General features: G+C 39.8%; 1 protein-coding gene across 4 annotated transcripts; it reads right to left on the bottom strand.

Moving 5' to 3' along the window:
* GCFC2 (GC-rich sequence DNA-binding factor 2) lies at positions 1 to 24,245 on the bottom strand. 4 transcript variants are annotated; one of them, XM_052809531.1, is made up of 18 exons: positions 23,829 to 24,239; positions 22,942 to 23,052; positions 21,465 to 21,626; positions 20,595 to 20,813; positions 19,519 to 19,598; positions 17,876 to 17,991; positions 15,312 to 15,498; positions 14,016 to 14,139; positions 12,253 to 12,331; positions 10,909 to 11,021; positions 9,969 to 10,168; positions 9,388 to 9,541; positions 8,993 to 9,114; positions 7,665 to 7,741; positions 6,302 to 6,368; positions 2,121 to 2,267; positions 1,625 to 1,749; positions 1 to 1,254 (listed from the first exon to the last, which is right to left on the bottom strand). In XM_052809531.1, the coding sequence occupies exons 1-18, from the start codon at positions 24,208 to 24,210 to the stop codon at positions 1,140 to 1,142; spliced, it is 2,580 nt and encodes an 859-aa protein (XP_052665491.1). In that variant the 5' UTR covers positions 24,211 to 24,239; the 3' UTR covers positions 1 to 1,139. The 4 variants fall into 4 exon arrangements, 3 of the variants coding, with proteins under 3 accessions (XP_052665491.1, XP_052665493.1, XP_052665494.1); XM_052809533.1 differs by having other exon boundaries at positions 9,388 to 9,538; positions 23,829 to 24,238; XR_008238480.1 differs by lacking the exon at positions 6,302 to 6,368 and having other exon boundaries at positions 1,174 to 1,254; positions 23,829 to 24,243.
* Between the last annotated feature and the right edge of the window lie 1,778 nt (positions 24,246 to 26,023).

The following is a 26,023-nucleotide window of genomic DNA, read 5'->3' on the forward strand; positions in this document are numbered from 1 at the left end:
TTAACACAGCAAAATATTTTTATTTTCAAAATAAACAAAATGATTTTAAAAGTCCCCTTTTGTCTGTAACACTGATCAAAGCTATTTACAATTATTTTACAAAAATATCTTTTTAACTTAAAAAAATATAAAAGAAATCATAGGGATTAAGTCTGCAAGAGTTAAATTCTAGTCCCAGAAGATTTTGGAGAAATACAGTCACAAGTAAACATACAGAGTCTGTGATGCACTACAGCTTCTACAATAAAGTATCCTTGTTATTCTATAGCTATTTATTGCAAATACACAAAGTTATAAAACGTTAGAAATCTAATAAGGGTATGATGAAGTAAGGTTCAGTAGATCTTACTGGGAAGCAAATTCCTAGAGTTTCAGTTACTGGAAAGTAGCTGAAGTTGTTCTTGTGCTTCTCATCATCAAGATGTCTGTTATTAAAAGCCTGACAAAGCAGGATGTGTGACAAATCAAGCTCTGCACACAAGTTCAGTCTGTATCACTCAAGTACAAGACTATGCACATCAGACGCTATCTTCATGTTCGCTCTTCCCCAGATGTTCTCCTGTGCAACTTCTTGCCTCACTGAACCCACATTTACCATCAGTAAACATTCATCAGTCAAACTCCTGATCTGCACACTGACTTCCCTTGTTCCTGTACCAGGGTCAAAACCCCTGTGATGTTACGAATTCTTTTTCACGAGGGATGGCTTAACAATAACCCTACCAAAAAGCACTGTGGACCACAAGTTAGAAGAGCTCAATGACTGCTAAGTCAGAGCGATATTTAGCAATTAATACTGAAAATAGCTTGTAAAGTCATCTACTGGCTAGCAGTGGCAAGTTTTACAGGCACTTTCTCTATTTCCAGGAATCCTTCTAAAAAAGGATAAAGCATTGTCATACATTTTAGAATGCCTGAACCATCGCTTTGACAACTGTAACTTCTAAAGACTCCTTAACCTAGGAGTAGGTGGCAGAAGATGACATTCAGAAAAAAAACCCTCAACTAGTTAACAGCAAGACAGTGATTACCACTACACCTTTGAGTAGGCAGGATCCACTATTTAAATTTCATACTAGTACTGCTTTAGTGTGAACAGCAGGCTTGTTTCAGTAATACATGTGTTGCTTCAAAAATTTCTATTTCCCAATCATCGATTTAAGGTGTTCAAGTTTGTACTCTTCAATGAAGTCTTCAACAATATGCAGAGCTTTGACTTTCACCAGCAGGAGAAGAACTTCTTTTGTTTCATCACTATTAAAAAAACAAACAAACAAAAACAAAACAAACCAAACTTAGCAGCACTTTTATGTACCTGACTTAAGTACACTTTACGTTTATTAATTTTAAGAAGAGTCAGGTATCTCTTCTTGGGCAATTGTCAGCAGGTGACCTTGGCTACACCCATCACTAACAGTACCCAACATCTAGCACCTCAAACTATCACATTAAACTAGAACTGCAGAAGTGCTCCTTTACATTATGGACTGCATCTTTTTATGTACGTATGTGATGGGAACATCCTTGAAAGTGTCAAATATATAAGACTTAAGGAATTTAAGAAACACTTAACACAAAGTGTTCAAGGAAGTGCTTGAATCCCAAGGAGAGCCTTATCTATTACCTGTGGTTATTCTTGTGTAGCATACGGGCACACTGCAGCAAGTGCTGGCAGAAGTTCAGTAACTCAGGGAGAGTTGATCCGCTTTTCAGATCTTGGAACCATCTTTCTGGGAGGCATGCAACCACCTGTTCACACAAAAAATATTTGTACGAAGTTTAAAAAGAAAAGTCTTTCAATATAACCAAGTCACATCGCTTCTGACAGCAACTTTTTGGCAGGTTCAGTCAGTAGTAGTAGTGTGTTTTTTTCTTTGAAACCAAGATTGATTATCCCTACAAGTAGTTATTGTTAAGAACCTATGGACCAATATTTGCTCTAAAATGCTTTTATGCACCAAGATCATAAAAAAATTTAAATTTAAAAACAAACTTTAAATGTTTTAATTTTAAATTTTTTAAATATTCCATCTTCAGTTTTGACCCCTCTACATTGGAAAAAAAAAAAAAAGAAAAAAGCTTTTAGCTTTTTCAATGCCAATATACATGTTATCTTTTACCTTAGTACACTTTTCTATATTATCCGGTCCTAGTGGTGTATTTAAGAGGTTCAGAAGAAGGTAACGATTCAGCAACTTGCTCAGTCCCAAATCACGGACCGTATCTTCTTGTACAATCCCATCCCAAAGAAGAACATTGGAGAGCAGCTGCATTAATGAAGAAACAGAGAATATGTATACCTGGTGGCTGGAAGTGTGCTAAAACACAATATTACAAGTTTTATGTAAGATAAAGATTAAAAGACAATATTATGTCTATCCGATTTAAGTACTCAAAACCCAGGATTCACACTCTCCAAACTTACTGTCAGTTAACCACTAATAAGCTGCATATAGTAAATAACCTTATCAAGTAGGATAATTAATTTTACATCTGCATATGAACTGTACCCCAATATGTGTATATATGACCTCCTGTATTGGGTTTCTGTGGCAAGGTTTTGGTAGCAGGGGGCTGCAGGGGTGGCTTCTGTGAGAAGCTGCTAGAAGCTTCCCCCATGTCTGACAGAGCCAATACCAGCCGGCTCCAAGTCAGACCCGCTGCTGGCCAAGGCTGAGCCCATCAGTGACGGTGGTAGTGCCTCTGGGATAATGTATTCAAGAAGGGGAAAAAAACCTACACAACAAATTGCAGTCAGAGAGGAGTGACAACATGTGAGAGCACCAGCCCTGCAGACCCCCAGGTCAGTGCAGAAGGAGGGGAGGAGATGCTCCAGGCACCGGAGCAGAGATTCCCCTGCAGCCCGTGGGGAAGACCATGGTGAGGCAGGCTGTCCCCCTGCAGCCCAGGGAGGTCCACGGTGGAGCAGATCTCCACCTGCAGCCCAGGGAGGACCCCACGCCAGAGCAGGTGGGTTCCCGAAGGAGGCTGTGACCCCGTGGGAAGCCCGTGCTGGAGCAGGCTCCTGGCAGGACCTGTGGCCCCGTGGAGAGAGGAGCCCACGCTGGAGCAGGGGAAGAGTGTGAGGAGTCCTGAGGAGGAAGGAGTGGTAGAGACAATGTGTGATGAACTGACCCCAACCCCATTTCCCATCCCCCTGCACTGCTGGGGGGAGGAGGTAGAGAATTTGGGAGTTGAGCCCAGGAAGAAAGGAGGTGTGGGGGAAGGTGTTTTTAAGATTTGGTTTTATTTCTCACTACCCTACTCTGATTTGCTTGGCAACAAATTAAATTAATTTTTTTCCCCAAGTTGAATCTGTTTTGCCTGTGATGGTAACTGGTGAGCGATCTCTCCCTGCCCTCATCTCGACCCACCAGCCTTTTGTTATATTTTCTCTCCCCTGTCCAGCTGAGGAGGTGAGTGATAGAGCAGCTTTGGTGGGCACCTGGCATCCAACCAGGGTCAACCCACCACACCTCCAAAGCTGGGAAGAACATTTTACCCTTCTAACAGGTTAACAATTTGCTAAGGCCCAAGTAGAGAAGATGACTATGCTTTACACAGAAGAGCTAGCAGTCAAATCTGAAAGCATGAAACAAGGAAAGAGTATTAAGACACTCCCCCTACAAGAAATAGGGACCAAAACCAAGTGACATCCAATTCTAAGCAAACCATCAGAGAATCCAAGACAGAAGTAAAAAAAAAAGTTCCTACATCTGCTCAGGATAAGACTACACACAGTCCTTCATAACATGATGAGGTTGGTAGCCACCGTTCATAGCAGCACAAAGACATTTTTTGTAGTTGATATCAGTATTATGAGGTACTGAGAGTTTTCTTCTGTTGCCCCTATCACTATAAATCCTTACAATTGTTGTCATTTTTGAGTCTGATGCAAGAACATGATTATTTTTTCCCTTAACTCAGAACAGGTTAATTTTTAGGTAGCTGTTAACCTCAAGGTGTTTCACCCTCACAGACACAGCCTGCTGTCTTTGCACTCACCAGTCAAAAAGTACTCAAAAACCCACCTCCTTTTGCACTTTTCTCTGGAGTATCCGATGGGACACTTCCATCTAACTGCATGAGCGACTAAAACATAGATCAAAGGAAAAGGAGTGCTTCCACTGGCCAGCATTAATCAGGAAAGTACACAGTGTAGTAAACAAAGAGCATGTTTTGAGCTACACACTGTATCTACACTAGGCAAGTTAGGCAATACCAGGGTACAAACACTGAACTTCCATCACCTGTACTTGTACATTAGAAGAGTTCCTGGCTCACTTCTCACCCAAGCCACTTAGTATTCCTCCATACAGTTTCTGGGCATGGTTTAGAGGCCATTCCTAATAAGCATTGTGAAGATGGCAGCCTGTATTAAGAGACAGAGCTTAATAGCATGAGGGGGGGGCTGCACAATGGCAGTGGGTCTCAGTGCCACAGAGCAGTCTCAAGCACAGATGCGTTACACTAGCCTAAGTATTAAGTAGGTCCCAACAGTTTAACACAGACAAGATGCAGTACTATTTACCCTGGGGTGACTGAATTCACACCTCCACTCCAGAAAAAATGATGTGACAACTATTCAACAGATATACAGAGCAAGAACACTTTAAACTACTCTCCATTATCACCCCTTCAAAGATGACCACTGTGACAGTGAAGAAATCAAAAACTAAAAGGAGAAAACTTCAGTCTGCAGAGGAAAGCACCCAGGTCTGACTTCCAGGAAAACACAACACACAGTCCTAGAAGCTGGGATCAGAATCCCAAGTCTGCCTTGGTTTTTGCTAGGTGTCCCAATCCCTGGGGATTAAGCTCCCTCTTGCTTTCTCTTCATCTGTCCATGAAAGATTCCTGCACAGCAGCTCACCCCAGGAGCAGAAGTGGCAAGTCTTTTGCTAAACAGACCTCAACACATCCAACTTCCCAAGCTTTTCAACAGAAAGGAAGCTCTGCATCATGACAACGGGAAGCCTATGCAGGGCTAGGCTTCATGAATAGCTGGGGAACTGCAGTACGGTCTGGGATTTTAATGGGGTTTTATGCATTTAAGTCTCATCTTTAGTAAGAATCCAAATCTATTCCTAGAGGAAACACATCTTAAGTAGGAACTGAATCACAGGCATTCAGAAATCCCCAACTCAGCACCCCCAATAAAACTACACTGATGTGCTTATATGAACACACAGTAATTATATTCTACAATAATGGTTAGCATAACTAATACCATCATCTTATAAGGCAAACAGCCATTCTCTGTGACCGAGCTGGTCACATATTAGTCCCCTTTCTCCTCATTACCAGACCACGAAGGTCCTGTGCACCAAGTAGACAAACCAAATAGATTTCTTCTTCCCCTCCCTGTCAGCCTCAAAATTCCTGAGAGCCAGGCTGACTACTCCCCTCCTTACCGGCCCTGAAGGCCCCAGGCACCTGGCCAACTTTGTGGTGGTGACGACCCCATCACAGAACAGGGAAAAAGAACAGCACACAGAGCACTGTCTATGAAATCAAGCAGTTACAAGTCCTAAGGGGAACTTGCACCACAACTGCTGCTGCATAGTGAGACCCATAAGCCCCCTGGGTGGCCAGGGACACCTCTACTGTCCTCTGCTTCCTCTGCAGATGGAGTGACCCATATTCTTTTATGACTGTTGTATTATTGATACCGCAAGCCAAATGTTAAGATTTGACCCGATCTGCAGAGGGTCCAGGTGATTAGGAACCATAAGCTAAGCTGTGCTATAAATTGTGCTATGCTACTTATAAAATTGTGCTACACTGATTCTGATTATAAAAATCCTGTGCTACTCAGATCATAAAATACTGTGCTATGCTGATCATAAAATTCTGTTAAAAAAAACAATAAAGCTTTAATTGTACCTACAACTTAGTGCCATCATCATGCTGCCCAGGATCCCCAAAAGAACCTGTCTGTCCCCGTAGCATTGGGTGACGGTGACTAACTAGTATGATGTAAGGCCAACAGGCCTGGCTGACCCACTCAAGGAAAAAAAATGAACCAGCAAGAACAGATGGTCAGACCAAAGTATCTTGCAGAACATGTACCAGTTGGGTAAACAGAAAAAAAGCGTTCATTTATGGTTCATTCTTATATCATCACACGCAGGTTGCACAGAGAACACATCCTTCACCGAGAAAAATGGTTAACCATACTAATAAAAATGTATTAATCTCCCAGGACTAAGACTTGCCTGAAGATGTATTTCCTGACTGACTGCAAAGTATTTTTTCACTAAAAGGAATTTCAAATAAAAAATAGGTATATTTTCTCTACCTTAACAGCTGACCAAAACCGTCTTTCTTGAAATTTAGAACATAGTGATGATTTGTCTTCCACAGCACTGGTCATGGAAAGAAGAAAAAAGGTAAAATAAGGATTTATTTTTTGTTTGCTCTTAAAAGAAGATAAACTGACAATTGATCTCTTAGATACTGATGAATGTTAATTCTGACATTCTTTCAGCAGTGACAGCCACAATCAGAATAAACGTCTAGGGAAACAGCTGTTGATTTGAACCCATTATAATACAACTACTATGAAATAAGTTTCGATAAAATTAGCAGTTGGAAACACCTGTGTCTACGTATCATAGATTCGTAACAAACCAGCATTGCTTAGAACCAAACATCCTACACCAGCTTTAGCAAAGCTTCTCTCCTAGCTGTATCTTAACACCACATCTCCCAGACTCCTACTCAATCCCACCTTTGAAATAGTGCCCAGGAATAAGCATCAACAATATAAACCCTATTTTAGGAATGACAGAAGGAATCAGGGGACACACAGACATGACACCAGACCACCTAAACTAACACAGGCCCTCAGATATAAGTTGCTATACCAAAACCAGACTGTGGACCTCGTATACTGGAAAGCTTTTGGTTACAGAAGCAAAAAAAGCATTGAGTTACCCTTACTAGAAAGACTTCATAAACAGGAACTTTTCCTTCATAACCTTTCCAATAATAAAACAGTAGAATCATAGAATGGTTTGGGTCAGAAGGGACCTCAAAGATCATCTAGTTCCAACCCCCCCTGCCATAGGCAGGGACACTTTCCACTAGACCAGGTTGCTCAAAGCCCCATCCAACCTGGCCTTGAACACTTCCAGGGATGGGGCATCCACAGCCTCTCTGGGCAACCTGTTCCAGTGCCTCACCACCCTCACAGTGAAGAACATCCTTACACCTAATCTAAATCTATCCTTTTAATTTAAAGCCATTACCCTTACCCCTTGTCCTATCACTACATGCCTTTGTAAAAAATCCCTCTCCAGCTTTCTTGTAGACCCCCTTTAGGTACTGAAAGGCTGCTATAAAGTCTTTCTGAAGCCTTCTCCTCTCCAGGATAAACAACCCCAACTCTCTCAGCCTCTCTTCATAGCAGAGGTGCTCCAGCCCTCTGATCATCTTCATGGTCCTCCTCTGGACTCGCTCCAACAGGTCCATGTCCTTCTTGTGTTGGGGGCCCCAGAGCTGAATGCAGTACTCCAGGTGGGGTCTCACGAGAGTGGAAGGCATGCTTATTCCATTAGCTGTTAATGGATGTCTACAATATTTCATCTACATCTGTGGGGAAGAGGGGTACGGGAATTTAAAAAAAAGAAAAAAGCTTAAAAAAGTCCAAGTCAGCTTACCTTTTAGGATACAGAGGAATAAAGACATCTTCCTCTACAGATTTCTTCATTCTTAGGACAACCATGTTCATCAAATCCTGTTTAAAAAGAATTATTAATGTGTCCTCTGAAGAAAGACTTCATCTTCCATTTATAACAACTTCAATGGTTAATTTGCACATCTAGAACCACAAAATGCTAATTAGAGCTAAGTACAGTTGCCACTTGTATATAATACACACTGAGACCATGACTACATTAAAAACAGTAGACAAATCACAGCTGTAATTATCTATAGAATTAATCTAAAGGATTTTTTTTTTTTTAAAAGATTAAGTTATTTCCCCGAGACCTTTCTTTGCATATTAGCTTGCAAGGCAGCAGGAAAAATGTATAGATTAACAAAATAAGTTATGCACATAGGATCTCCATAAAAAGCTATGAAATTCTATGTAAAAAAAAATCACCATAGCTAGGGTAGCATGCGTTTTTAGGCAACATGCTTTTAGGTGCCATAGATTGCCACCTAGCTTTTTCTTTTTTATTTTTAAGCCTTTTTTATTTATTTATTTAAAGTTCTGGTTTACTTTACTTTCTGTACAAACGGTATCTTGGCTAAGGTCAGTTGTACCACTCGACTTCAAGGCATGGTTTCAGATGAGCAACCTTTGGAAGGCTCAGTTGGAAGGCATAAACATTTTATTAAAAATATTTCTTTTCATACTCAGGGCCTAAACATCCATCCCATTTCACCAGTTTTATACTAGATAAACCTCCAGATTTACATCAGAATAAAACCACAATCAGGCTGAAGAAGGGCATGCTGGAGTGACTATGTGTATAAAAGCAATTATTAAAAGATTGCTAAGATTACAAAGTAGTCTTTCTCCTAGCCAATTAATTAACCTTTGGGGATTTTCAAGTTTTAAAATTCTAGATCTACTTTATAAATAAAAGCTTAAGGAGTTGACTACTGGAGCATTATCAGCATTTAAAGCTCAAATTTTGAAAGATAACTAAATGCAAATCTAAAATTCTAACCATTGTTATTGCAGTGAAGCAAGATTAGACCTACAGTCAGATTCTTGATAGGTACAGGCAGAATTTTTCTAGGAACAGGAGCTAATTTCTGCCTCAAGAGTGTCCCATCTCCCATCATCTTTAATAACGAGAGCATCAAAGAGCTCTAAGTTTAACTGTTAAATCTTCTTAATATGGAGTGACAAAATAAACAAGTAATCAGAACCGAACGACTTCAGGACAATGTTCTAAGCGCCCATAGGAGCACGCACAGAAAGCACACACAGTGGATGAAGTTCCCCCTTCCCCAATACCACAGGAGCTTTTACCTTTTTTGCTTGAGTGCATTCACGTTTGGAAAGGACTCGTTTTTCAAAGATGTTATTGCAAAGCTGTACAAGGTTCTTTGTCTGTGAAGTAGATGAAGGATCCCACACACTCTTTACAAATGCTGAAAAAAAAAAAATTTATTGCATTCACAGTATGCAAGTAGCTATCCACTCTAGTTTCAAGGCCTTACAATATAACAGAAGTAAACATACAAAAAGCTAAGCCTCTCACAATAATCTTAAAAAGAGGCTACCTTAGCTTCACTCGGTGGAACCATGTAATCGCTACATCTTGGAGCACCATTATATAACTAACATTATTTGATAGCTATCACTTTTATTTAAGGTTTCGTTGCCTAGTTGCAGTGAACATTTTCAAGACAATCTTACTATACCTGTAATTTTTGGAAGAATAGTTTTTTCAATCACTCTAGGCAAAACTTCTTGATCAGTATCATCATCCCTTTTTGATTCAGATACATTTTTGGCATCACTGAATTCTTCTATTGCTCTGCACCAGGGCATCTCTTCCAACTCTGTAAAATTCTGCTGAAAGATCATTCCTGTTAGTTGTTCAGCTGGTCAGGATTAAAAGAAGAGCTCCATCCAATGATACCACAGATTCCCACTTAATTTCAGATCCACCTTCACCACTGAACAGGCCAAACGAGCAAATCACAAACACTAGATTTAAAGCTATAATTTAAAAGGTGGGATTGTTAAAGTGTCTTCAAAGAACTCAGGAGAAGAATTGTTTTTACAGGGGGTGTTGGAAAAGGGCCTGGAGGTAGGGGGAAAGAAGAAAGTTAACAAGATTCCAACCACATGCTTCAAGTTCTGAGACCAATACAGTATCTTTCTATTCATTTCTAATACACTGTGCTATACATAGAAAAAACATCTCATTTTTCATATTAATACATAATACACCACACATACAATTTTTGAAGAAAACAAAGTCAGCTGATGCACCTACCTCAAGAGGATTCCAATTTATTAACTGAACTCTGATCAATGGATTTAATAGTTTAGGCAGGCAGAAACTGATATAAGCATCACAGTAAGAGTCAGGAAACTTCTCTTTCCATTCCTGGAATTTCAACAGGATTTTTCTGATGTCACAAAAATCTGCATGTACATCTTCAAAGACCTTCCTACTATCCTCTAAAAGGTTATCTATGGATAATATTCATTGGGAATAAAAAGAAACAGTCACAGAACTTAGAGGCATAAGCTGAAGAGTTTATGTATCTATAGGACATAAGAAATAGCTGTATGATAATGGCATTTGTAATTTATCTTTGACACACCTGACACTGAAATGGGTTTTAAAACTGGCTCCCTGGAAAACCCAGTTTCAGAAAAAAATACTGTCAGAAGACCAAAAAAGGCAAGTTTCCTCATGGTCTATTCCACAGTTTTATACAACCACTATGTTTCAAACTTTATACCACAGTGATAAAATTTCAGACATGAAAACCCTGCTGCTGTTATCTGGAGAAAAGGTATTATGCATTTCCCTGCTCCTCTTCATCCATTCATTCAAGGTAATTAAAACGCCAGCCTTTAATTCACTTTATCTTTAGAAAACAATGATTATATAAAACACATTGTAGCATTGGATTGAGTACTGTCAGATCAGCTTTGGCATAATCTAAAAGAGCTTACTTCTAGTTGAAACAGTCATGCGTAATGCCACCACCACATAATTCATACCAAAAGAAATCTACAACCATACACCTATTCTTCCCAAGTCATTAGTCAGAATTGCCTGAATGCATCTTGTCTACAGTGTGTAACTAAGAATATGTAAGTCAAACGAAGTATTTCTTCACCTTTCCTAAAAAAAAAAAAAAAATTTAAAAATATCAGAAAGAGTTTTTTTTCTAGGACATCACAGTAAGACTGTCAACAACCTTTGCTCTTCTGGAACTCGGTCACCTCTGACGGAGTCAGCTCATCGTCACTTGACATGCCTTCATGGTGATCAGCTTCTCCTGAACACTCTCTCATTTGCCGTCTGCAAGTCCTGTATTTTGTAATGAACTCAGATGAGTTATCCTCTCCCATGTATGCAGAAGGAAGCTTAATGAAAAATAATCCGACTTCAAAAAACGTACTTAAAGCAAGTTGCGAGAGCAACAGCCTAAGGAAAGGCAATGAGGGAGCAATAGTAATTATGTAACTAAAAGCACACAAACTGTGAAAGGACAGGGAGATTTGGGAAATGACATAAAAGAGGTTAAAGCGCCATCTCTATCTCCCCTATGAACCATGTAATAACCTTCACTTCACCTCATTCCCACTGATGAGGCTAATAACTCATCCCACCTGGAACACCAAACATCTAGCACAGTACTGGATGCTGCCTCTGACAGTTTTAGTGTATAGTAAACTACTGAGCTCTTGGCCTTTGTCATCTCAGTTCTGGAGTACTTGTGCAACAACCCACATAAAAATTGTGATAGCACCCAAGTGCCAGTTGGGCTCAAAAAACTATTGCCATGACACCAAGAATCATAACAGACTGCAAAATCAATAGCTTGCATCTATGCCACAGGAAAATGATATATGATATGAAAGTGATATTGCATAAATACATTTTTAGGGTTATTTACATCAATTAGCATTAAAGGTTAACTGCTTCAAGTGGAAGTTCTTATACAGTTTTTTATTTAAGTTCCAAGGTTCTTGCTGCTTCAAAGTACAGTTATGAGTTAAGGCACTAATGCAAGTGTAAAACTTTCAAAGCTCCCAATAACTTAAAAAAAAAAAATCGGTACCAATCTCTGAACACTATAATATCAAAATATCTAAAATGTAGTATGTCTGACCTACATTGATAGCAGAGTAGGGGTAGATGTTGCTTTGCTTCACTCACCACCACCACCACCCCCCCAGCGGCAACAATACCGCCTATTTTTGCCATCTATACAATAATACAAAAATATATTTCTGTTCAAGGTCATAGTATTATTTATTAAAACAGGAGGGAAAAAGCTCCCCTCATACAGTTTTGCTTCACTTAAAGACTTGTTAATTTAAAATAACAAGACCTATTAGCTTTCAGATTCAAATCAACATGAAGAGAATTACATTAACAAATAATGGTTTCCAAGTACTTCAAGTTTTGGAAAGCAAATACATACTTCTCATGTAATCTCATTTAGTAATCCTACAGGCTTACATTCGTCACTGCATAAATGACAGGAAGTCAGTACACAGTACATTAGTTAAGTGCACCTGTATGTAATAGTTACCTTCGATGTTCACACATTTCCAGCAGCTGTGCCTTCTCATCATCTTCCAATCCACCATTAGCTGGTTTGTCATTCCCACCTATCAGAAGACAGAAACAGTCAAAAATAAAATGGTATGATTTTAAAGTTCCTATTTTTTCAAACAGGAAACACACATTCTCCTTCTACTGTTCTTCATTTGGAAAACAGCCAAAGAAAAATCAAACCTCCTAATCAAAACTCTAACAGTCTCCAGAGTAACACACAGTAGATATTACTTGTTAACCGCATATAGTCAGATGTGGTTGTTCCCTTATAGCAGTTGATGAAAAGGTGAGTTTGATGACATTCCAGCGACTGCGTCCTAATCCTGGAAAAGGAGCTTAGTGCCTGCCACAACAGGTTCTCTAGCAGTGTGAAAGGCAAGCACAGGGACCTAACTTTGTCCTGCATATCAAAAATGAAACCTTGTAATAAATTAGAATAACTTTTGAGGTTTGGTTCCAACACTGTAGTGGAAGTTAAATCCCTAATTTACACTAGTCAAAATCATTGCATTTCGATTTCAAGACTAGTCAGCTCCCCACTGCCTCCTGTTATCTGAGTGGTCACCGACTGTGTGTCCACAATTACCCCTACTCTGATTCTTGAGTCCAACACAGAAGTAGAAACTAGAAGCATTTTCTAGTTGGGCCATTCATCTGTAGTACTATTAGCTGGCTGATATGTGCACAACGTGCCTAAAAAAGTGTACTACTACTTAAGTATTATCATGTAAGAAAAAACAGCCTTTCCACTATATTAAATACAACTAGGAACATAAAAAACAATTAAAAGTGCTGTTAAACATGCAAGTACAGTCTCCTTTGTAATGAGCTAGAAGTAAAATCATTTCAATGGCAACTATTATTATGGCATTACCCTTTTCTTAACACCTGCTGTCAATCTGCTACACCATTTTACAAAAATCATAGAGGCTGATAGCTTTCTCTAATCAACAGTTTATCCTGTGTAGTGAGAAGACTGAACCCATGTGATTAGTAGTTACCAGAAACTGGTGCATCTGGCCTCCATCTGGTCCCAGCAGCTCCAAGCATATTGCTCTTAGCTTTGCCTAAACAGTTTTAAAGGGTTTGGTTTTGGAGGTTGGGTTTCTTTTAAAGAGCAGCAGCTAAAGATTCACACAGCATACAAACAATACATTGGTGTGGAAAAAAAAAATATGAAATGAGAAAGTCGTAATACTTTTTCCTACACAGACAAAAAAAAAATTGTTTTTGATAAAACCCTTACACAAAGATGTTTCTTTCTTCATGTCCTTCCCTTCACGTGTCACCTCCTAGTATGAAATCTCCATTCTAAGCACACACACAGCCTTAAAGACTCTCATTTAAGCACAATGTTGCCAAGTAAACACACTGCTTTTTCATATATTCACAAAATCACAGAATCCTACATCGCAAGCTTTCTCCCACTTAAGACCTACTAGAACACCAACTACACATTTATTTTTAAATATTGATGGCAAATTGATGACTTGAATAACTCAAAATTAACAAAGTATTTGATCATGTTATGTTCACTGTTAAACCAGAGAAAAATAACATCATGGACCTTACTGAGGTGAGGATTCCAACTGAGGTATAGCATAACATGGCTACTGACAAAAGGGGAAAGGAGGTCAAAGGTGAGAATAAAATACTTCACCCAAAAAAAGTAATTGTATATTTCTGCTCGAAAAGTAAATGTTTCAATAAGAAAATAACTTTTAACTTCATACTAACTTGTCAGATGCTGAATATAAGCAGATTCATTTTTCAGCTCATCTTGCCTTCGTTTCAATACCATCATAGCTCGTTTCTGAAGAAGTCCATGTACAGCCAATTCTAGCTCATTAATGTATTTCAGCTGAAATACAATAAACAGCAACCAGATTTTCAATCAAATAAAATGCAAAAAGAACAAACAAAAAACAGTTTTCAGTACTTGGTTAGAAACAAAGTATTACAGACTGAAAAGTACGTTTGGAGTCATTGGAATTTGTCAGACTGTTTTGTAAGACTGAAAAACACAAACTAAATGCCAGTTGCTCATCATGGGACTACCCAAGACTTCATACAAAAGTGTTCAATCAGACACTATTTGTGTACTTAATTAGCTTTCAGTTTGCTCTTGAGCCACTAGCCATTGAAGAAAATCTATTCATTAATTCTCCTTACAGTTACATAAAGAGGGGTAATGGGTACAAGTTACCCCTGGGGACGTTGCAGTTGGACCCAAGAGGAAAGTTTTTCACAGTGAGAACAATCAGCCATTGGAATAATCTCCCCAAGGAAGTGGTGGATTCCCCAACATTGGACACTTTTAAGATTCAGCTGGACAGGGTGCTGGGCCATCTTGTCTAGACAATGCTTTTTGCCAAGAACGGTTGGACCACATGATCCTTGAGGTCCCTTCCAACCTGGTATTCTACAATCGATTCTATGAACTGCAATACAATCAAGTGACATAAATTAGATTTCATAGCACTATCTATAGAGGATAACAGCAGTTTACTTTCACTGAGGCCAAACTTTAGGCAGCTCCTCCCCTTTTTTAAATACACAATGTTTGCAGTTCAGGAAACATGCAGCTGATAACAGACAAATTCTCACACAGCTCTGCTAACTCAATCTCGGCTCAAACCTAACGTGAAATCCTTACTACCTCTGTTACATGACCTTAAGTAAAGACATTTAGAGAGATCTCAAAAGTGAATTTAAGCGCCATCTCTCATTCAACTTCAACACACTCTAGTTACTAGACCTCCAGAAAACTCCCTCCAATAACATTTTGTTTTCATCCAACAGAACATAGTGAGACCATAGCTTAAGTTGGTACACCTATACCAGCTCGATCGTCACTTTAGGTCACAGTGAGGGTTGATTTGTTTTCCCTACATTAAAATTTCTGATAGAACTGATTTTTAATTGAGTGACTTCCTTCATCATTTCCAAACAAAAAACCCTAATCTCTTGTTGACAGAATGCACGTTTATCATCTAAAAAAAAAAAAAAAAAGGAAGAGGAAGATATACATACCTTTTCATTCAAACAGTTTATCAAGTTTTCTACATATGTTTTCATGGCTCTGTAGAATTTGTAATTCAGAGCTGCATCCGAAGACTTCTCTAACTCCTGGACAGTAATTTTTGAACTTTCGATGTCCTCTATATATTTTTCATACTCCCTCTGGTGGGCACGGTGTACATCCTGTAATGACATTATCCTAAAAAAGAGAAACCCAGTCAACTAAAACTATTGCTGTTGTGGTTTAACCCCAGCTAGCCACTAAGCACCATGCAGCCGCTCACTCACTCTTCCCCCCCAACCCCACCCAGTGGGATGGGGGAGACAATTGGAAGGAAAAAGGTAAAACTCATGGGTTGAGATAAGAACAGTTTAATAGAACAGAAAGGAAGAAAATAATAATGATAACAATAATAAAATTACAATAACAATAATAAAAGGATTGGAACATACAAAACAAGTGATGCACAATGCAATTGATCACCACTCACTGACCAATGCCCAGTTAGTTCCCCATCAGCGATTTGCCTCTCCCGGCCAACTCCCCCCAGTTTATATACTGGGCATGACATCACACGGTATGGAATACCCCGTTGGCCAGTTTGGGTCAGCTGCCCTGGCTCTGTCCCCCCCCCAGCTTCTTGTGCCCCTCCAGCCTTCTTGCTGGCTGGGCATGAGAAGCTGAAAAATCCTTGACTTGGTATAAACACTACTCAGCAACACTAAAAACATCAGTGTGTTATCAACATTCTTCTCATACTAAATCCAAAACATAACACTATACCAGCTACTAGAAAGAAAATTAACTCTATCCCAGCCGAAACCAGGACAATTGCCAAAATAGCAGTTGATACATTCCAAAACATTTTTCCCACTATAATCACATACAAAATCTTTGCCTGTGCTAATAATAGCACTTGCATTTCAGCTAATAAGTGTTGAAACATTTACCCATGCCAACGTTTGCAGAAGTAAGGGGCGTGGACAAGCATCATGCTTTGGATACTCAAATGTCACTTATGGTGCTAGTTTTGAAAGCACCACTAACAATTTACCTAGATCTCTCAATACACCATGCTTCCCAAAAACATAAAAAGCCAAATTTTGTGATATCACATTAAATGGATTCTACCCAACATGATCTGGATAAAACTTCAGCTCATGCCAGTATGTCCATACCAGTTTAGTTTAAGTTGCATGGATAGGAGCAACTGTAAGCATTCAACATGTGTTCACTACTAAATACAAACCAACTAAGGACTCTTGCTGCTAGTAGGTGATAAAACCCAGGAACCTATGTCTATAGCTGTCACTATTAGGTAGGTAGCACAGGAACATTTACATATGTTACAACTCTGCTTCCTCTTGCCCCCCCCCCCCTTCCTTCCTTCCATATCCCAAGTGATTGCTCAGCTTGAGCAAGCCTGTAACAGAACCGAGGAACAGACTTATTTCACTTCCCTGAAGGAAACACTTCGCAATGAAAATAATTGAACTAAGCTATTGTTCTCTACTCTGCTAGAAGTTAAAAAAAAAAAAAAAAAGCAGCTATTTCAGCATTTAGCATGTTAACCACATCTATAAAGTTCACATCAACCAGGGTCCCCCTCCCCTTCTTGCTATTTTCCAGGTAGGTTTCCCACTTTTGATAGCTTTATTCTCATTTTTCTTCTTTGATTCTGTATGTAAATTCCTACTTCATTTAACTCATTCCTTTCAGGTGATTATGGCAAAGAAAGCATACAATTCCACAAAAATATTTAATCCAATTTAGTTGCAATTGTCTAAACAAGCAGGTCAATGATGGCCTGTACAAAGCAAAGCATGTACAGAGAGAGCTGGGTACAAGCCCATAGCACATATTTATGTTTCAGCTGTATAATGTTACTTGTCTAAACTTATCTGAACAGCTGCTTCCCAGTGGTCTGAGAGATGACAGGGGATGGCTTACCTTAGGATGCCTGACCCCAGCTGTCCTTCTCACACACCCTCTTGGAGGTTCCCACCTCCAACCCAGGACACTTCAGCTGCCCATACGACAGCTGCTGAACTGCTAAAGAAAAGTCACGGCCTGGCACACAACTAAAGAAAAAAAACAAGGCAGGTTCTAGTTTGCCTAAACAGGCTGTAGAGAATTTACTCCTGCTTTAGGAAATACTGAGCTATTTTTGCAGCTGGTATAAGAACCACAGTAAGAGGGCTAGGATTGCCAGCTCCATCTGCCTCAGTTGAAGTTTTGCTTGCTGGGCAAACATAACACTGAACCAATGCTCCTGCCAAAAACTAGCAAGCATAAAAAGCTGCTGCCATTTAAATGAACTTACTCTCTAAAGTTCTAGTTGATAAAACACTCTTGAAAAGTCCAAATGCTCCCCTACAACAAAGCATTGCCAAGTAAAGAAAAAAATTTGTAGTACTCTACCAGACATCATAACAGGCACATTACACATGAAATAACAAGCCCAAAATCCTCCAACACTCCGGAAAAAAGAATAAGACTTCAAAGCTGTCATCTCTCATTCTGTGACAAAAAACTCAGACAACTCAAACATTAAGTTGATAAGAGCAGGATTTACCTTTCAGTTAGTCGCTTCTTCACAATTTCCAAGTTCACAGGTGGTAGAGAAACAGAGGGATCAAACTTTGGTTTAGCTGGTTGAGATTTATGCAGGGAAGCATCATCATAAGTTTCCTGCAAGAATTTTAAGTTTTAATTTTTAATACACCAGTTACACAAGTTTTCCCTCTGCAGCTCTACAGATCAACAAGATGTATCATTCGAATATACAAGGCATATGATATAAAGATATGTTTTTTAATCATCAAATTAAGTACAGAAAATGTTGTACAGAAAAAGACAAAAGCAAGGAAAACTGGAAGTATAAAAAACTGCGTACATATGTTGTATAAAAACATACAGTGCGTACACATATAAACAGCACAAAGTAGTCCGTAACTTAGGGTACGCTTAAATTGCTGTCTTGGTCTGAAAATATTAATAGCTTTCAGTAACGCATAATGCTTCTATACTAACAGCTGAGACTTCACTAGTATCAAGATTCTAAATATAAAATGTAGAAATAAACTACAGCCAAGTGGTGATGGTAATATCTGTTTTTACTCATATCTTGCTTTTTTAAAACTATTTGAATATATTTATGATAAATTGTTTGCCATCTATTAGTTATTTAATATTCTATTTTCTCATAGTAAGCTTTCTGATTTCACCCCCCCCAATAAATATGAATGCTACCTTCTGACAAAGCCAGTGGCCAAGACAGGTTTTTCACTCTGACAACTCAGCTTAACTGTAATCGTAACTAAAAAAGGATTCCACTGAGTTTTAGCTTATAAATTAACAGACACTTTGTATTCTAAAACAGTAGAAGTTTGTATATTAAAATCTAGCCAAAACACAATCAGTTGAAGCAATCAAGATCACGACTAATAAGGTCTGCTACTACAAATTGTTGCAGTTCCCTGAACAGCAGAAATTAATATTTTCCAGAAACAAGTAGAATACGAGGACCTAAGAACACCAATCATACTGGATTTGAAATTCAGCAGCAGAAAGATGTAACTTTCTCCCAGTCCTCTACCTACTCCTGTTTAATGGGCAAAAATTTCTACAATTGTCTATTCTGACATAAAGAACTGGTTATTCAGATTTTCCTAGTCTGTTCCAGAGTAGGTGATTCAAGCCAGAAACAAAACTTCTAGCTCATCAGAAAATACACCGTTTATTTTTGCTAATTATTTACCAGGAAAAAAAAAAAAGACAGAATTCTGCTGAACTGTGAAAAGAGCTCTCAGATTGCCACCCAACAGAAGTTTAGCATAATAAAAGAGTAATTTTTACTTCCCGACCTTTTAACATTTGTATTATTTGCATGCTCTTGCTTTCAAGATTCCTTGGACAGCAGCAAAGAAATCAGGGTTCAGAATTTTATTCTCTGCTTTTCACAGTTTTCCATCACATACAGGTATCTGCCTTTGAGGTAGACAACAATACCCTGTTTCTCAACAGCTAGACAGATGTTACAAATTTTCATTATCATCTTCCCATATTTCGAAGCAACTTTTCCATGAAGAATCAGGGTATAACTTCCTAAAATGCTCTCTAATGAGAGGGTAGATAAGAGATATGACAGTACTCCAGACAAGCTCTATTGCCTATGAGCAAAAAGCAACTACCAGTGGTTAGGAAAGCATATGTCACCTGAGAGACTTTAACGGCTTTCTTTATTTGCTGTTCTTCCCACTTCATTTGTGCTTCCTCTTCACTTGATTCATCAGAGACTGGAAGTTAAAACAATTGTTACTAGATGCAATTACATCCTTTATTTTTCCCCTGCCACGTTCTTCTCCCTCTAAAGCAACAATGGTTCTCCCAAACATTACTGGGAAGCAATACACAAAAAATAGCAGATGAAAAACCTGCAGATGGGGGACTTCCAAACTGAAAGACAAGGAAGGCTTGGAAACAGCTAGTGGGATTTGAAGAATTCACACCAATATTAATTTCCCCAACTTACTGTTTCTCAGACAATTACTACTGCAGTACAAGGAGCACAAACATCTCCCTTTTATGTCTCAAAGCAAAGCTGTGTATAACACATGTAAATAAGAGTGTAAGTAAAGACTGTAACACAGTGAGTGACATTATACACAGCAAATCCTTGAGTGTTCCAAAACATACACTCTACTATAGATACAAAAATATCTCATTAGAATTAATCAGAATTGCAGAATCAGCTCATAGTTATGCATTCCTTATAATCCTTACTCAAATAAAGTAAACCAGTGCTTCATAAACAAAACTATAAACAGCTATAGGAGGATAAAAGCAATGGAAAAGCCAGATATGCTTTGCATGCAATAGGTTTGTTTACTTCTGAAGGGCTGTGTTGTTGGGGATTTTTCTCCTTTTTCAAGAACAGTCATAACATCAATGTAGGGAGAGCACTCGGAAGACCGGACCAGAAGCAGGCGGCAGGATTTACAGCAACTTTATTCACATTAAATACTGTGCCTCCTACAAGGCAAATTTTTGTAGTCAACAAGGCCAAAAATAATTTTTTAAATGTTTCTCAAAGCATCCTGCACCACATTTGTGACACCTAAACCAGGTTAATGTCCCATATAAACCTCAAGCACAAGCTGTAGAGCCTTTTGCCAAGACCCTTGAGAAGCAAAGCCTTGCGCTGCACTCACTCTTTACTGGACAAGTCCCACATTCTTCCAGACACCAGTAAAACAAAACCACAACCCCTGGGAGAAATGGCACAAACTCACCCATGTGTTCAGTCATCCTCTGCCTAAGAGTTCTCATTTTAGGAACAAAATTGAGATTCTTCATATCAGACTCATCTTCACTCTCTAAATCACTGGTTTCTCTTCTCCAAGAGACCTGGTGACTGTTTGAAACATCCAGGGGAAGATAATCGGCCCGTGTCCTGGCTAAGTGACGTTTCCTCCGAGCAGCCTCAATACAGGCTGCACTGGGGATATTACCTGCATTGAAGAGAAAGAAAAGTTTAAACAAAAGACTAAAAGCAACACTCTGTATCACTCCTAATGTCAATAATCACCACTGTTCAGGATCACTGTACAATTCTGAATATAGGACACAAGATGTTTTTCTACTATGTTTACCATGTTGAATATAAGGAGATGGAAAAGCATCTTTAAAAAGTGGCTCTCAGTCTAAAAACAAAGCTCAGACTTTTTTCTTTTAAAGAAATTGCTGTTAGCCCATCCTCCTTTTTTCCATCTCCCCAAAAGATCAGGGTTACTAAATTTATTGAGTTTACAAAGGAATCCCAAGTTTACAAGTCAGCACAAGTGAGGTTATATTTTAATCTCATGAAGGAAATTACACATCGTTAAACAGGAATTTTTTGCTGCCTTTCTTCTGAAACCAAGGGTCATAATTTCTGATCCATTTCCAAAATTAACACAGAAATACAACAAACATCTGCAAGCAAAAATATTGGGGAACCATCACTATTCTTTCAGAAGAAGGGTAACCCTGACTCACCACAAACGAGATGCCTACACGTTATGTGATTTAAGCTGAGTGGGATTCATCTCACCTATCTTGTCATGTACTTCAAAGACTGTTGTAAAATAACTTCCTTTAAAAAAACAATCCAGGAAACTAACCTGGTGATAAATCCTTCCTTCTTTGTGGAGAGCTGGATTCATTTTCAGAGTCTGAGCTGTTGTGGTCCTCACTTAGTGAAGAATAACTTTCATCTTTCTTCTCCCCCTCTTCTTCAAGAGTGCCTTTGGTGTTGCCAGTTCTAAGCGCCAACTGACAGATTTCTGTATTAGGGAAAAAAAAGTAAGATTCGTGATTTTAGTTTCAGCAGCTGGAATGTGATGTGCCATAACTGGTAACTATCTACACCTTGCTGCAGCAAAGACTGGTCACTTCTTTATCTCCACCTGTCCTCATCAAAACACATAAAATTTTCTGACACTCCAAGACAGTAAATTACAAGCCAGTTCTTGTCTCGAATCAAAGCATCTGTGATAGTCCTTAAACTAGTATGTCCTTCTGAGAGCACATTTACATGCACAAAAGCAATGACATGAGCTCCCGGATAACAACAGATTAACATCCTGATAGTTCACAGCATGTTTGGATTCATCTCCCTTGACTCTATAAACTGTATTTAGAAAGCCCTTTTTTTTTTTTAAGCATTAACAATGAGGGAGTCCTTATTTAAACTATAAAAGTTTATGTATGTCGTCTCCGATTATCTTTGAATTCTTTAAAAACATTGATTTCTCTTCACCTGCCACTACATCTTCAGTAAATTAGATTACTGAACAAAAGAATGTGCCACCTGTTAGAGTATGAGGTATACTTTTATAAGAAGTTACTAAGAAAATTTACCATCTCATCTCAATCACAATCTCGAAGGGAAATATTTCTCAATCTAATTTATTTTTATCTAACAGTAGCAATTAGGGTATATCTGTGAATTGACAAAGATGTCAAAAGCAGAATAGAGGGGAAGAGAACTTTTAGAGACACTGTTTATAAAACACACAAACCCCAAATAACCCAAGAGGAAACCTACTACAGTTCAATGAGACTAGGAATACTACCAGAACAATCAAGGCTATTGACTGTATTCAATTAAAATATTTAAATGCTGTAATAGCACACAGTTTAATAACACAAAGTTTGAGGTTTACATTACATTTTATCAAACAAAATCCTACCAAGCTCACATTTTCTCTCAATGCAAATACTCAGATCAAACTGCAATCTGATAGCAATAAGCAGTGGATAGTTGCCACACAGTTTGAAAGGTATGATGCTGAGGTATGAATTTATCATAAGTTTATTAATTCTGATGTACTACTGGGGTTCTGCATACCCAAGTCTTCTCAAGAACAGCCTCCAAGTTCTGGTACTGTTTTGCCAAGGTCATACGGAAAATAATTTCAGTACAAATACATTAAAATTGTAAACCTGTAACGTAACATTATAAGTATAATCCCGGGTTCAATTAACAAGTAAAAAACATCTAACGGCAGTATTTGTACATCACTCTTCATTTACTGATTTTGTAATATATTTTCATGTAAGTATTCCATAAAACATTTAACTGAAAAAAGTACTTACTTTTGCTTTCTTCAGTTTCTGTCTGTGCAGGCAGCAGGCTTTCCTTCTTTTGAATTCTAAAGGTCACTTCATTGAAGGATGGTTTTTTGATTTTAAAAAATTCTTCATCACCTATCCCGATAAAACAAAATGATTCCGAATAACATAAACAAAGACAGCAGTATATATGCATATATATATTACCTATAAAGTGCACGTAACCCCCTGTGTGTGCGCAGCGTATTTTTTGAAGTTCTAGCTGCATTAAGTCTAACTAGTTCTATGGCTTTATCACTCAAGATCCATCACCTCTTAATAAAAAAACATGCAGCTCAGCCTCCTCAATACAACAACACTGTACTGTTGAAACATACCGTTTCTCTGCAGTCTGTGTCCATCACAAAGTGACTCCTGTAAGCTGCCCTGACCCGCCTTGTGTCATGAGCCACAAAAGCGACAGCCCAGGAAGAGTTAATTAAACATCTAAGTTTCAGTTATTTAAGCCTAGTTAGCCGTGGAAACACAGACAGTTTTCTCCGGTTTTCTCTGCTCTAAGAAGCTTTCAGAAGCTTCCCAGCCAAAAGCACACGGACATGTATCATCTTCAAAGTGCTTTTATACGCCTTTCTGCTACAAACCCTCACAACAGCCCTATCCATGACACGGTATTCCTATTTTTGGTCACAAAGAGCCATAAAGGTGACCTGTGGCTCCCCGGGTCACCAGCCCGGGGCTCAGGCAGGCAGGACCCCCCCCCACCGTGCGCGGGGTGCGGAGGAGCAGCCTGTTCCTCCAAGCTCCCAGCCTGGCTGTTCCTCCCGGAGCCCCCGGCGCTGGCAGGGTACCGGCTGCCACCCCGGGGCGGGTGAGGCTCCGCCGGAGCCGGGGGACGCCGCCGAACCCCTTACCTTCCCGCTCCTCCTCACTACCGAAGCTCAGCAGCACTTTTCCCCCCCGCGCCGGCCCCGTTCCGGCGAGGCGCGGCCCTCGGCCGGTGGCTGCCCTTCCGCTCTCTTCCCGGTCCCCGGGGCTGCCCGCCGCCTCCTCTGGGGGCCGCGGCCCCTCCGCGGCGGCGGCCGCCCCGGCCCCCTCAGGGGACGCGGCGGCACTGCCGGGATGCCCCCCCTCGCCCTCCTCAGGCTCCGCTTCCCGCTCGGAGCCAGGGCCGGGGGCTGCCGGCGGCGAGGAAGGGGGGGCGGCGGCAACGACCGGCTCCGGCTCCTCATCGCTGCTGCCGCTGGAGGCGGCGCGCCGCCGGCCGCGGAAATTGCGCGGGGGCCGCCGGAACATTCCGCTCAGCGAAGGGGCCGCGCAGCGCCCGCGCACACCGCCTCACCAGCGCGCATGCGCGACGACGCCAAAACTCCGCCTCCGCCCCGCGCAAACCCCGCCCCGCGGCGCAGACCCGCCTCTCCTCGCCTCGTCCCGCCCGGAGCCGGGGCGGGGCAGGGGGAAGAGCTGTCCAATGAGGGCGAGGGGGCGTGTCCCGCGTGTAACCGTCGGGGAGCCGGAGGGTGGGCGGGAGCGGGTGCTGTGAGGGGCTGAGGGGAACGGGGGAAGTGTCCCGGAGGTAGGAAGTAGAAGGCGTTTTGCTGGTAATTAATTGATCGCTGACGCGCGAAAATTAAATTTCTTTGAAGGGCCGTGGGCCTGTTTGTGGCAGGGGCTGCCGGCGGTGGGCGCTTCCCCTGCTTGGTGCTAGGGCGTCAAAAACTTACCCGGTTTTGTTATTACATGTAAAATTTATGATAGTTTATAAATAACTTAAGATAAATTGCAAATAATGTCCAATGATAATAACTATCTATTTAATAATGACTATTCATACATAAACTTTTTTATAATTATTATACATTATGTAAATTAATATGTGAATATATAATTACTAATGCATAATTATTAATAAATAAAATAGCTATTTCAGCATTATTAATAATACAAACTAATAATAAATATACTTTATAATAATACATTGTTATGAATATGAAGTTTATTCCGTAACTTGTCAAAAACTAATCGCACGTTTTTATTCCTTTTCTTTAGGTTTAGCTCGCTGAAGGAGTCAGGCAGGTGCCAGCACTGGTGCGAGGGGAGTAGAACATATGGCTGGGAACAGAAGGAAGGTGGGATTGTGGCAAGTGATCACTTAAATTGCTTTGCATGTTGAAGTGTTGTGCTGTAGCTTGTACCAGGCTTTCATTTCTGCGGTGCTGGCTTGAGCTATGTGTGGTGGGCTATGTGGAAACAAAGCACATCCAGCTTCAAATGAAACCATGACAGCTACACAGAGCAAGTCCTTCAAGTAAGGCCTTTGTGCCGCTCAAGAAATAACCAAAAATAGCGGATGTTTGAAATGTTCTTGCTTAAATTGCTCCACCTTTCTGTCTTTCATTTGTAAGATGAAGATACTAATATTAACTTGCCTCAGGAATCTTGTGAAGAGAAAGCTGCATTTGTGAAGCACCCATGACAGTAAGAACAACATAAAAACCCAAGAGAAAAATAACTAAAATATATTTCTACTCAGTAGTGGTTCTGAATGGTGTGTATTAAATAAAGCCCAAGGCTATACAATGAATAATGAGGATTATAAAAACTTTAAAGTAACAATTCAATAAGCACCATTCATCTTGCAAGCATTATTCATCTTATGCACTGAAAAAGGTTGGGGGTCTGGTGAGAAAATAAAGTAGTTCTGCAAGCACTGGAACTAAACTTTTCTGTGGATTTGTGCCTTAAATTGACTTATTGCGAGGTCTGATTCAAAGCTGCTTTATCGCTGTGGAATTTATATGTGCTTTCCCTGCGTAGTTTCTCTGACGGAGGGTGAAGTCAAGGAGGATAGCCTGGGGATGCAGGGGTATATTAAGTTTCTCCATTGTAACCTGGACAATGCAGAGTTTGATTGACGTGGAATAATGCCAATGAAGTTACTTGTTTCTTGTTTACCACTCCAGGACTGATGAAGACTTCATGATGCTAAACAAAGATCTTGTGAGTTTTACGAGGAACCTATTGTTATTCTGACATCCTTATAACAGTGACAAAGCTCCTTTCCTTTGCTGCGACACTGTGTTAGAGTTTCCTCTCTTTCATCTGATTT

This window comes from Harpia harpyja, chromosome 15 (genome assembly GCF_026419915.1).
Source record: "Harpia harpyja isolate bHarHar1 chromosome 15, bHarHar1 primary haplotype, whole genome shotgun sequence".
Classification (NCBI taxonomy): Eukaryota; Metazoa; Chordata; class Aves; order Accipitriformes; family Accipitridae; genus Harpia; species Harpia harpyja.